Source organism: Notolabrus celidotus, chromosome 4 (genome assembly GCF_009762535.1).
Source record: "Notolabrus celidotus isolate fNotCel1 chromosome 4, fNotCel1.pri, whole genome shotgun sequence".
NCBI classification, from domain to species: Eukaryota; Metazoa; Chordata; class Actinopteri; order Labriformes; family Labridae; genus Notolabrus; species Notolabrus celidotus.
In genome coordinates this window covers 27434207-27448350 of record NC_048275.1, presented here as the reverse complement: position 1 = coordinate 27448350, position 14144 = coordinate 27434207, and the positions used below count along the sequence as shown (strand labels likewise).

Genomic DNA, 14144 nt, shown 5'->3' with positions numbered 1-14144 from the left:
TTTGCCTGAGCTGCCCAGAAGAAGCTGCTGTGACAGGGAAGTCTGTAAGAAGTCACTGCTTGAGTCACAGACGTCAAGTCTTCCTCCACCACTGTAACTGACAGAAGAAGAGCTGGTGCTTGACATGAGCTGCAGCTTCCCTCACTCACCTGATCAAATATTTACATTTCGATTTGTCAGTGCTGAGTTTAAGTATAAGATCCAAGACTAAATCTGTCCAAGTACAGCAATATCAATGTATAACCATATCAGTGTTACATAAAACAATCAACTGTAAATGGCAAGGAAAACTGTTTTGTTTTAAATAAAATTTTACTGAAAAATCCTAAAAAATAATGATCTAACTAGTTTTTCTGAAGTGGAGTTATATGAGGTGCTTGTCAATAGTAAGTGTATCCTCCATAGGGGATGGTGGTCAGCTCAGGCCCTTTATCAACAAACCGGCTGGATAACCGGCACAGAAGCTATGGCTATACACCGCTTCAGGTGTGGTCACCTTAACTACATAATGTAGCTGCTTTTAAGAAAGTCTGACTCAATGCCAATGCCAGTGGAATTGTATACTATAATACACTACACTTTCAAAAGCCACTTTGTTTAAGCACTGTTTTACATATTCAAGTTTATGTATCTCATACTTGTTCCTCCGCCTGCAGAGTAAAAATCTGCTTTGAAGAAAGAAACAAAAGTACAACCAAACAAAAATGTGAGCTACTTTGACAGCAATAGTACACTTTTTATCCCTGAAATATGTTGATTTCTTGGGTTACAGGATGTTAGTTATACAGAAAAAACTATGGCTGATTTATAAACCACCCTCTACATACTACCTGCAAATGTAGTTTGCAGTAGGTACTGCAAACTGCATACTGCATACTACATAGGGGTGTCCCGATCCGATATTGATATCGGATATCGGTCCGATATCAGCAAAAAAAAAAAGTATCGGATTATATCGGCCTGAATCTAAAATATCCAATATAAGCACTCCGGTATAAGCAGTCCATTCCAGACTCCGCTCCAGCACTTCTATCCAGCAGCGCCCCGTGAGGTGCATTCAGGGACCGTCGTGAAAGTGCAATAAAGCCCTTATATTGTGTCCATGGCATTTTTATTTGAATCAAGAGCATAAAAATATCTTCATAGTGGTCACATCAAGATTGTTTTCTTTTTACTTTTTAGCAGTGAGAGGCTAAATCATTTAACTTAAGATATTAAACAAAAGTGTTTTATTTATTGTTCTCTGTTTGAGTAATATCACTTGATCAAGCCTTTTCTAACATTCCATACTACAAAATAAGTAGTAAAAGTATGTATGATTCGTGCTGATATCGGATCGATATCGGTATCAGCCAAAACTCAAGGCTGCAATATCGGTATCATATCGGAAGTGAAAAAGCTAATACTGCATACTGCATACTGCATATGCAGTATTTGAAGGTAGTAGGTAGTATGACTGTTCTGTTTGATCTGTTTTGTAGTATGCTGGGTCATGTGTCGCTGGATTTTCGTTTTTGGAAAGCGGAAGTAAACAAGGGCCAAGCTAATAGCAAAATTGCTTTTAAGCATCCACTTATGATTTAAAAAGTTAAGAAGTGGTTTGTATGGAATTTAATCATTTTCACTGACATGAACAGTTACCTGTGGTATGGGTATCACCTCTGTAAGTACTGGAAGTTACAAGATTCACTGGCATTTATTTTGCATTACTTCACTGTAAATGTAACGGACTGCTAAACGTCTGATACAACTCCAACACAGTAGGTGGCGGTAATGCACCTAAAAACCAAGTAGCACTGTGCATTGCGGGAAACAGTATGTGAGGGCGACTGGTCCACTGCATACTGAGGAATTTTCCCATATCATTACGACATCCGGGTAGTTTTGGCATACTGCAGATTTTGCTCTTGTTCACATACTGCATACTAAATACTGAATTTTGGCCAAATCAGTACGTACTGCTAGTATAGTAGGCAGTTTTGAAAACAGCCCACGTATTTTTAAAATAATTTAACAATAATTTAACAATAATTTAACAATTAAAAAACCTTTATTCTACAGCAAAATTATGATGCTGCCTTTCATCACTAATTGCCCTACACATAAGATTTTTGAGCTTTAATCAAAGTAAAGTTTTAATTTTACATCAATTCAAATAGGATGACGCAAACAATAGTCTCCCGTGGTCAACAATCAAACTTCTCAAGTAAAAGGTTTCTTGAGCTGTTTATTGGAGACTAGTTAAGATATTCTCTATTTCAGGAGATAAATGCTTCAACTGTTCATTTTGCTTCTGATGAATTTAACATAGTTAAAAGCCAATCCAGAGGGAAAACGTTGACCTTTTTAGTCGCTCACTAGTATTATGTTTAAAGCATTAAAAAAGATTTTAGAATGATAAATAAATTAGTCTTTTTGTTGCGACATAAGTTGGGAAAGAGATCCCTTTAGAAACCCCCGAAGGCTCCGCATCATGCTGCACACTTCTTGTCCTGCAGTGTCAGTTTAGGAGCTGCAGGCTCGCTCGCTCTCCTCTTGCTGTTTAACTTATTTAGCACTTATTCATTTATCTAATTTTATCCTGGGGCCAATGAATGTTTCTTGCTGCTCCTCCTTTAACCAATCACTGCTAACAGGACGACTCTCTGCAGATTTGGGCCGGAGCCCAGATTGTGCTGTGCTGCTCCTCTGGGATGGAAGCTGGCCCCACCACACACTATTTGGGATAATTACAGCACTGCTCGAGGAGCTGCACACACACACACACACACACACACACACACACACACACACACACACACACACACACACACACACACACACACACACATTCAAATGTACATACACACTGTGCCCACTGAGTCTGTACTCCCCCTAATCATCCCACCTCCCCTATATACACACACAGACACACACATGCACAACCCCCCCTCCCCCTCCTCCCATGGGGACACATAAGTACATGCTCTCCCTCTGACAGAAGGAACTTCAAGGAGCTTTGAAACCAGCTCTGGCAGCTCTTGCAGCACTTCAAGCACACACTCCCCACCCAGACAACCACCCCCCTCCTCCTCCTGCTTTACCATCCCCACCTGCATCCTATACTCATCATCCTCCCTGCCACTCTTCAGTCTTGCACCGCCCCCCACCCGCTGTGGCAGTGTCGCTATGCAGCATCTAATGTCTTTATGTCCTCAAAGTCATCTCTGATCTCTATTTCTATCATTCTACCAACAATGCCAGTTTTGTCATAGATTTGAGCAGCACCTCAGCTGTCACTCCTCAGTTTGTCTGTGTTAGACAGCTGCACTTGTGTCCTTGTTTCCCCTCGCCTTACCTCACCTTACCTCAGACCACCAAAATCTGAATTAGACATCTCAGCTGATTTTTCAGTGAGAGGGACCGTCATTAGATATGCAGTTAATTTAGCACAGAACTTTGTTAAATAGGACCTAGATCTGAGGTTACGTCCAACTGTCAGCTTAAAGATGCTTCACAGAGGCTTTTCTCATTAGTGTGCCACTGTGAAATTAGTGGTGATGGCAAACGCTGGCTCTAGACATTACAGTATCTGCAGTGATTTGCTTTGTGCATCCACTACATCCAATTTGAGTGTTCCCGAGTCCCCTTTTTTCTCCTCACATGTAAAAGAGCTTCCGGTAGACTGGTTACTTATGCATCAAAAACAATGGGGAGCCAATATAATGAATATATCCAAAGAAGTCAGCTCAAAGGGACTTCTGATTGTAGAATTGTTGGTATGCTGAAGTTGTTTAACAATTCATCTGACAGTGAAAATGCTACACTAAACTCAGGCTTCAGTGTACCAACCCGAGTAGTTTAAAAAAAAAAGGCTGATTTCCTCTGAATTAGTGCTAAAAGAGTGACATACTCACTGTTCAGGAAGCATAGACCAAAGACAAACAAATGGAGACAGTCTTTTCTTTCATGGACAGTCTTGTGCACATCTACTATGTCTTGTGTACGTCTGCTCGTCCCTATGTTAGGGACTGTAACTGTGCAAGTTACAACCCTGACAGGATGAGAAAGTGTTGCTTACATTGTCAGAAATGTGATTTAAATTCCCAACTGCTCACTATACATTATTCTCCTTATTACCAGGCCACAAATTAAAGACATAAACTTGTTGACACAAAATTTTGATTTAAAGATAATTTTGTTAAATTTAATGTTCTTAATTAAAAAAAAAATTGGATTCAACAGTTAGTAATTGCAACAGATTCTTAACAGCCTCTTTTCGGAAGAAATTAACATTAAATTGAACATTTCAATCATGGTCAGGTTAAAACATTAGCCTGCTTAATTGTTACAATTCACATTAAACTGAATATTTCTATTGAAGGTCATGTAAGGTGAGGTGAACAGGACTTCTCTAGGAATATCTGTGTTGACATTTCTGTCCTCACTGAGCTCTCCTTCTTTTCTCGGCTTTACAGTTGACTTGCGTTTAAACATGAATGAGGCATATGCCAACGTTCAACTTCATTGCTTTCTCTACTGCTCTTAGTTTAAGTTACTTTGTAGTGATCTGAATAACAACTGTCATTACTTTCCAGTGTCCCTTTTTAGTATTTGTACAGAAACTACTGTTGTTGCCACAGTTTCAAATTCAACCATCACCTCAAATCGTTTAATGGGACCAGTTCAGCTTCAGGTATTCTTTTAGTTCAGTCCAAGTAAAGGGAGGAGCAGAAATGAAATGCCTTTTTTCACTGTTCAGCTCTGACCTTTGGAACAGACAGTAAGAAAAGGTCCTGGGACCAAAGTTCCTGCACTCTTCTTTCTGATGTGGGTTAGAAGGAAGGAAGGGAGCAGACCTCTGTGTTGTTGACATTGGAACAAAAGTTTAAAGTCCTAAAAATGTTGTTGAACAGTGTTAAAAGCAAGCTCTAACTGGGAGCTTGGTCTGGAGTGGATATTGTGCATTAATGTGAAGAAAATCATTGCTGACTCTGTTATATGAATGGAACTGTCGGTAGGTCTTCTGATGGCCGGATGCTTCTCTGGTCGGATTTTCATTTGCTGTCTTGATGAATAATGGTGGTTAGGGTTTGCAGTCAGTATTTTGCAGATCCCCAGATAAAAAGAAGTGGTTATGCTCATAATGGAGTTTTGTCATGGAGTTATACAACTAAATGGATGACATGGCTTGCTATCTTGTTATGCTGATGATTTGGCTTCCTATATTTAACAGAGAGTTGTTGTTTGCATGTTAAAACCACAGCCTGTTTAGAAGAAGTGGGTGGAGCCGCATTGACAGCCCACATTAGTTTTGGGAACTGAACTTTGAGGCCTTCAAGTTTGACAATTCAGCCATGACGGTCTTGGTTTTAAGAAGTCAAAATTGAAAATAGTTGGAAAGGTGGTTGGACCTCAGAATTGTACCTGTTTCCATGGCTCTCTGTTGGAAAATGCTGGATTCCTTTCTTGAAATAGAAAGTGAGTGTCCTCTGAAGTAAATGAGTTAAAGTATCAGGGTCTTATTGACGAGTGAGGGTCAAATGGATCTTGCAGTTGACAGACATGTTCATTCAGAGTCAGAAGTAATTCAACATTGCACTTAACTGTTGTGATAAATGGTGCTGGGTCGTCAGTGAAAGCTTTAGATTTACCTGTTGAACTACATTCACAGTGACCAATAAAATAGGATATTAGATGAAGTTAGCCAAAATGAGTTTCTTCTTCGAGGCTGCTACAGCTTGAGAGATGGGGTAGGAAACTCATACATACAAGCTCAGAGTAAAGATGTTGCTCCTTCACAGCAAACAGAGCCAGTTTGAGCGGGGATGGCATCTGGTCTGAATGCCTCCTGGGCACATCATTTAAGAGGTCTCCCAGAAAAGTCCAACTGGGTGGAGACACTAGGGTTGACGTGGAGCTCACTCTAGGGATTATACATCCTGGCTAGCCTCATAACACTTTAGGATCCCCCAGGAGGAGCTGGAAAATGTTGCAGTGGAAAGGGACACCTGGGCTAACTTGCTTAGCCTACTGCTACCACAGAGTGGATAAATGAGGGAAAATTAATAAATGGAAAGTTGTTTTGTGGTTGCAGCACTTTTAGCCGAGTTTTCAAGTCAATATGTAGCTTTCTGACCCTTCCAAGGCAGCCATGCCCTAAAGTATACACTGCCTTGTTTGCTATTTTACTCTAAAAAGAACCCTTATATACAAAATAACCATCATGCTGTGCTAATGCAGACACAGATCTAGTTATAGAGAAAATAAGAATTGAAAATCAAGTAGATTGTAAGCTCATTTTCTCATACACTCCTACATAACCTGGCTTTTTTTCGTAACCAGTAAATTTGTCCTCTGCTGGCCTTTAAGGATAATGCAGGTTAAAGATGCATCCACAGCTGCTTCACTTGTAGTATTACAGTCTAAGATCAAAACTGAAACATAATTCAAAATGAACATGACTTATCCAGTTACAAACAATGTGTGCCCCTCTACCTTTAAAAAAGCCCTCTTCACTTATTTCCATATAGAAACACTTCCCTTCCAGTCGCTTCTCAGCACTAATGAAGCCCTGAAGTGTGGTCTACGCAGCATGACTGACTTAGCGCCCGCTCTCTGCTCTCTCTAACCAGCTCAAGGACACTTCCAATTAGCATCTGGACCCCGGTATGCTAGCTTCTCAGGGCCTCTCAGGCTGGGGAGACACCTTTTGCTTGGGTATCTCAGATTGCCCATTCATCCTGAAGAGACTAGCTTGTTTGAGAAAAAAGCTTAGTGCATTTTGATTATCTTCCTTCGTACTTCTTCTCCCATCTTTCTGTGGTCTTTTTTGGCAAGCAAAAAGCCTTTAAACAATCTTACCTCAGGTCCCCTATTCTCACATAATTCATGAATGTTAAAATGAGGCAGAGCGGGGATATGTATACAGTGTGTTTTGGAAAACAATCACGCTCTGATTGTTGTCAACGTGACTGTCATTTATATTCAGATTTGTTATTCACAGTGCACACCTCGTGTCCTCTAACTCAACTGATAAGGAGCTGCTCAGCATCCGCCAGTCTAACCTCGTCATAATGCTCTTATCCCAAACAACCTTGATGATTCAATAGCGCTTTTTGAACACGTCATCTTATTCTTGTATTATTGTCTCTCAGTGAGGGATAAGGTAAAGCAGCCTTAGAAAGGAAAACGTCCACGGAGACACCCTTGGAGTGACATTGATGATGTTTTTGACAGAGGAATGGCAGTCCTTCCTGAACATCTCTCCTTTGACTTACAGGAATATAATCAAGAGTGACATTTTCCACAGGGACATGCTGTACAGTGTATAGAGCAAAAGTTCAGAAAAGTCAAATAAATAACTTGATGTTCCTTCTTTCCGCTCGCATTAGGTCGGGGTCGTGCTGCACTACTCGTCTCTGTCGACCATGCTGTGGCTCGGGGTGACGGCCAGGAACATTTACAAGCAGGTGACCAAGAAGCCTCCGCAGAGCCAAGATGGTGACCCACCTCCGCCCCCTAAACAGCCTCTGTTAAGGTGAGCACAAATGTCATTGCAGCCCTTCCCCACCCTGACTTTCTTCAGTACACAAACAGCTGTGTGAGACTGCAAATGTAATGACATGCCTCTGTTAGTGACTGGAGTTTTTATACTCTGCTGCCTGCTTGCTGTGTGTGTGTGTGATTTGTGTGTCTTCGGGGGCCAAGGACTGGTTCACTGCACATTTATTTACTTCTTTATTTAACTTCTTTTGCTGGTTCATGTTGTGACCCACACAGTGAGATGTAACTGGAAACCTTCAACAATCACAAGCTCTCACTGTCTCAGCTTATTTACTGTTTGAAGGAAAAAATGTCAATCCTTCACTTGAATAAAAGTACCAATACCACTCTTTAACCCGCCTGTTATGTTCAGGGTCAGGTTTACCCTTTTCAAAGTTCAAAATAAAAATAAAATTGTTAAAAGTGTTTTTTGGGAATGAAACTTCTTCGACTTGACTTAATTAGCTTAATCAACATATAAAATAAAAATGGTTCCTTTCACATATTTGCAACCCCCCCTGCATGTTTATATTGCATAGATACTGTTTGTGGATCAATTTGACCCGGCAGTCAAAGTGGAGGCTAAAAGGAGTCAGAAGTGTCAAATACTAATTGTTTCTTTGCAGAATGCAGGTGTTGGCATGACTTTTGATGGAAACCTTCTCTGTTCCCATGGGCAAACTCCACCCACATTCAGGCGACTCTCAGCAGGGTAGTAATGGGTAATGATCAATAGCTGCGGCTCTGAGAGACGATGCTTTATAGTGAATCATAAGAGCCGGCTCGCATCGAAAGAGAGAGAGACGGCTCCCAGTTTTTTCCTTTCGCTGCTTAGCTCTCACAGTGCTCAGCCCCAGCTCTGCTCACAGCAGAACTTTGTTTTGATTGGTCAGCATGGCGGCCATGCGGCAAATCACATGTGAGGATAAAGGATACAGGTAATGGAGGGGAGGCTGTGTATCGTGGCTACATCTGTTCCTTCTGAGAGAGTCTTCTCAAAGACAGGGCAAATACTCACTGAGAGGATAAATCGGGTCAGCCCATCTAAGCTGAGGCATCTGATTTTTCGTAATACCAACCTGCACTGAGGACATTAACAAAGATTGCTCAAGTTTGGTTCTGGTTCTGTTTGCTTGAGTTTGGTTCTGGTTCTGTTTGCTTGAATTGGTTCTGGTTCTGTTTGCTTGAGTTTGATTCTGATTCTGGTTCTGGTTCTGTTTGCTTGAGTATACAGCATCAAAATCTGGGCAGCATGTGACAGAAGAGGTGTCTCCTGTTAATTTATCAACATCACTTCATAAAGAAAAAAACATGAATTTTCATAAAAAATGAGTGAGTTATCCTCATTGAACCATGATCTGTGAGGATTAAAGAACACCATTGCACTAAATATTAATTTAAATGATTAGTAATGGAGTTAATAATGGCATTAAAAAATGTTTATTCTTATTTTTTTGAGTTCTGACACTTCTGGTGTTTCGTATTGTTGTCACAATGTTGTCAAACACAGCAGCTTGGTCGGTGTCCCTATACTTCAAAATATGACATGAGGTATAGTCATAGTGTAATACGAAATTACTTGATCATATAATGTGATACAATGTGCCCAAATTGATAGCTTCTAGTACAGATTATCACTATGGTAGCATGTTTTGACAAAGCAGCACATCTTGACAAGAAAAAAACGGTCCAAGTTCAACACCAAGTCTCTTTTGGATGCAGATTTTGACAAATAATTGCAGTCTCAATTTGACACCCGCACACATTAACAAACATTACGTTTATGTGGTTGCTGTGCACTAAAACATGTTTGTTTTTTTACTGAACACAAACTTCACACCTCAGTCATAGTTGAAGTCCTGGTGCCACACTTCACATTTAGGACCTTCTGACTGCCATAGCAGCAAAGGGAAAACAGTAGGATCTAAATGCTGTCAGGCTGTCAAGTATGCACAACAAAACTCAAGAAGGGCAACAAAAAGAGAGTCCTCTGTTGATCCAGGTGAACAAAAAAAAAAAAACATTGAGCTGACCTTCAGCTTCTGTCCAAGACAGACAATAAACAGGCCAGACTGTGTAGTGAGGGTGGAGACAGGGTGAATGGCCTTTGCCATGTGATTAAACCACAGATGTTATGTGGTTTTGACCAATCAGAATCAGGTATTTTACACAGCTGGATAATAGGCTGCACTTAGCATACCTATATTAGTTTGGTTCAATAAGGTGCATTAGTTACGTACCTCACATGTGTACCAAAGTACTAAGTTAAGCTGAAACCATGGTCTTTTTCACAGACCTGGATAAGAAGACTATTTAAACATTAACTTTATCAACACTAACAACATGTAATCTAGTGTCCAATGTATATCCAAAGTGTTTTTTTATTTACTCCAACCAGACCTTATTTCATGTACAAAATTCATGCTGGAAGGGGCACCCAGGAAAACTGATGTAGCAGCTGTATTTTGAGAGCTGAGACTGCAAAACATGTTGCCTAGTCTTGTTGTTCCCATTTTAGGGGTCGGACACATCCCAAAATTTAATCTTAGGTGCATGTTGTATTATTAATGAGGTACAACAATAGACAAGAAAATGAAGTTCCTCTCCTAAATTTTGAATTACTTTTCTTGGTAATTTAGACTTAAGCTTGGCTTTTCTTAAAAGACCTGTTTGAGTCCCAAACCAGACTAATTTATTTTTCTACAGGTTCACAAGCTCTACAGTTATGGGTCACTCTTTAATATTTAATTATCCCTTGTATTTAAGAGGTTTTTTTTATCTTTTAAAAAAACCCTCAGTTCAACTGTAACTGCATCCCTCATCAAAATCTTTACGATGAAGACAACCAAAAGGATGAAGAAGCATTTGATAGGTTAATTCAGGTTAAGGTGTACTGAAGAAGAGTCCCTGTATTTGCTTCTTGCCTAAGTTGCTCGTTTTTGCCTTGTTTATTTGTTTGTTTGTTTTTGTCACTGGAAACCTTTCTTTTCCTCCATAACATGCGGCTTTCAGTGAACTTTCTATTCCTGTTTGCGAGGTGACTTTCCTTCTCTAACAATGCAGAGGTGTGTGTGTACCTAAGAATGTATTTGAGTATAAGCGTACTTGTGTCTCTGTTGATTTGTGCTGGTTTGCGTATTTTTTTCAGGTGTTCACTGGCTCATGTTTTCTGTGCAGGGCAACAGTAGCTCAGTACAGATGAGTTATTGCATTGTTTATCTGTAGAGACATCCAGAGCTCGTTTGCATTCTTCCAAGCCTTTGGCTCTTTTCATTCTGTAGTGTCAGAGCTGTCAGGTCTTTACACTTGTGGATCTCTTCTCTTTTAGAAATTCAATTTTTAATCACCGTCACTGTCTGCAACTTGGGAAGAAGTTTAGTCAATACTGCTGATATATACTGTGATTAGATTTGCGAGTAAAGTCCTTTTATGAGTAAAATCTCTGAACTGAGGCCTTATGATCTCAGACTCACTGTCAGGAGGTGATGTAAAACATGCGAATGGCTGCTGGGAGCAACAACTGACAGAGGAGGTGTTGGAATTGTCAAGCATCTGTTTGGGTCACTGCATACATGTCAGCCTACAAAGAACTCCAGTATCAATGTCTGCATCAGAAGCATTAACTTAACCTTCCCTGCCTTTCTCTGCTGAGCTTGTCTGCTCATCCAGCTGTTTTGGTATTCTCATGAAGTTAAGGAACTGTCAATCTGAAGAGGATGACTGTTGATTTGGGAAACTATGGAAGACTTAAAACTGGTTTAGAATTCTGCGTTGAATCTACATCGTAGCTTATGCCGTAGGTCCATATAGCCCAGTTCCTACGCAGAAGCCTTTACATGACACCTGACGTGCATCTCCTAAAAGATGTTGCTATGTATCCAAACAACGCAGACTGCAAGCCCTGTGATTGGTCCACCAGGTAGCATCGGATTTCCTGCATTTACAACATTTCATGAGTGCCATACAACGACCATACATCGGCAGAATATTCCATCTCCTCCAACGTCTCCTCTCATTTCCTCTTTGTGCAAAGTTGTCCAAGCATTGTTCAGTTCAGAATTAATTAGACAATGAAGTAGGGTTTACTTTAGGGCTTGGCTTCTCCTGTACAAAAAATGCAATCCAGCTCTCCGACACATCCAAGGTTGGAAGTTACGGGTTAATGGTTGAGAGGAGCTTCTGTCACTGCAGGTAGTAACAGATATGCAAACAAAACAGGCGAAAATACAGTCAACTTCATTGTTTTTAAAATAACAATGTTCACTTGACATGTATTTTATAGACTTAAGCATGGTATTGATGAAGAGGTACACAAACTCATCAGACTGGATTGTTGGTGTTTATCAAACAGAAAAGCTTTGGAACCTCACATCCTCCATCCTCACAGTCATTTTTTGTAGTTCTGAAATATCGTTGAAAGCTCAGATTCTCCAGTTTTCCCAGCGGTATACAGACATACAAAGTCTTGAAGGCTTTTGTTGGAGGGGTTGAAAGTGTTTGGAATAGCTGAACTGGGCTTGTAGTAAATGTTTTGGCTCAGTTATTCTGTTTGAGAAATTCTGCTGCCCAAAGAGATGAAAAAGGACGGAGGGAAAATGAATGTCAGGAGAAGGGTGAAAAACTTGAAACAGTTACTATGGCTTCACCCCGTTGCTATAACTAATTTCCTCAATCACCCAGGAGGCTGCTGATCCAGTAGCTTAATCACAAATTTAAATGTGTTTGACCTTTTGACCCGTTTAATTCCTCTTCCAGTGACATTAGATTGAATTTCTGCTGTGTTTGTGATTTTTTCCCCCCCTAATCATTCACCATTACATTTATTTTCAGCTTACCCCTGATATTTGGCATCTGTAAGAGGATCAGCTTTTGGACAAATGCAGGGCTCTTCCTCCTCTTTGAGCTCTTCTGCATACTGCAGCTGTGCTGCTGCAGAGCTGAACTCCAGAAGCTTCAAGGTGAAATCCTCAAAAGGGGAAGTTTGAGAGCAGAGGAGATACGGATGCAAAGAGGGGGTGCACTGTAACAAACGGCTGTTTGTTACTCAATCTTGTTCACAGTTTTTAAAGGCTGAAAGAAATATCAATTCAGTTTCACTTGCTGTTTTTTTTTACTTTATAGAACATACATAAGAATAAATACAGTGGAGTGTGACCTGACATTTTTGTAAATGTGCTCTTGCACTGTGTATGAACCCTACTGGAAAACTTGCTTTCTCTAAGTCTTAGAGGATTAGTATGGCACATGGAGCATTCACATTGTCATTTATCCCCTGAAATTAATATCTGTAAAAATCTATAAATGAACAGAATCATATGTCTGACATTATTAAAACTGCTTAATAATGTACTCCTGAGGAGGCACAGAGGATAAGGACACCACCTGATAGGGATCCTCTCCACATATAAGCAGCATTGTCCTTGCAAAACGAATCCTCAGACACCTGCGTGACTGGCTGGTTTTAATATTGAACATTCTCAAGGTTCTCCCATCATGCATCACTTGTGAATGAGATAATTTGTCTGGGGGCAGGCAAGGGTATCGTGTGGCGCGGCAGTCGAGTTGATCCACAGTGATTGACTGTAATGCTCCCTGTCAGACAGCCTCATGCAATGAGACTTAGCAGCTGGAGACAAATCAATTTCTACCCCCAACTCCCCCTAACAGCCACCCTCTTCCACCTCATCTACCTCTTTGCCTGTCCCTCCTTCCTCCTGACAGCCTCTGATGGCACATCCAACAGACCATCACACTGACCTTTGTCAGGAATCTGCTACGCCATGCTGCACCACACACCTTAAATGCCTTGGTTCGTGTTTTTAACTGACAGTCATCTGCTGTGATGGGTGCAGGGCTGTAATCATATTTAACAGGAATTCCATCAAGAGAAACTCTGAGAGCATGAAGGTGTGACCGGACTGAGAGCAAACACTAATTTTGGTGCAGCAAGATTACATAAGAAGTCAATGCAAAGAGGCACATGGACAAAGCTTCATGGTCTGCCTTCCTGGAGTTGAAAAAGTTAAGTTTTCAACTCAAACAAGAAATTCAAACATTGTTTCTAGTCAGCTCCTCAGCACTGAAGTTCTCATTACTGCTGCTGCATCAGAATGATCTGTCTGAACTCTGTTAGATATGAGCTTTTTAAGATGTTTGCATTGTGTGTTCTGCAGACAGATATGAAAAGCATGATTTCTTTATTTCTCAGTTTAACTCTAGTTTATTGTCACTCATCTGAATACAGTTAAACAAAATAACACTTTTCACAAACCAGATGTGAAGTATTGCCATTTAACAAGTATCAAATGTGAGTTAGTTACAAGAAGTACAAATAAACAACAAAGGTCAAAATCAACAACGGTTCGGTGCATGCAGCGATAGTTTGTAATAGTTTTGAGACATAGCTGTGAAATGTCCGTCACATAAAAGAAGTATGTAAATAATACAATCTCTAAAAACTTAATTAAGGCACAGTGGTGAAAACTGTCCATTATAAGGTGACAGTGATAACTCTCCAGTTGGACAGCAAAGTGGAATATATACAACTAATGTGAAAAATTCAGACAACTCCTTTATTAGTAGATTTCTAGTAAATTGCAGGAATTCAAATTTTCTATAAA

The 14144-nt window shown here is 40.3% G+C and overlaps 1 protein-coding gene across 1 annotated transcript in view; it reads left to right on the top strand.

The window, feature by feature from the left end:
- The window catches only part of LOC117811550 (adhesion G protein-coupled receptor A3), a 251293-nt gene that overhangs the window by 223020 nt on the left and 14129 nt on the right, over positions 1-14144 (top strand). Inside the window, exon 17 of the mRNA XM_034681900.1 lies at positions 7374-7519. Coding sequence (XP_034537791.1) covers positions 7374-7519 — 146 coding nt within the window. The remainder of the gene's footprint in view (positions 1-7373; positions 7520-14144) is intronic.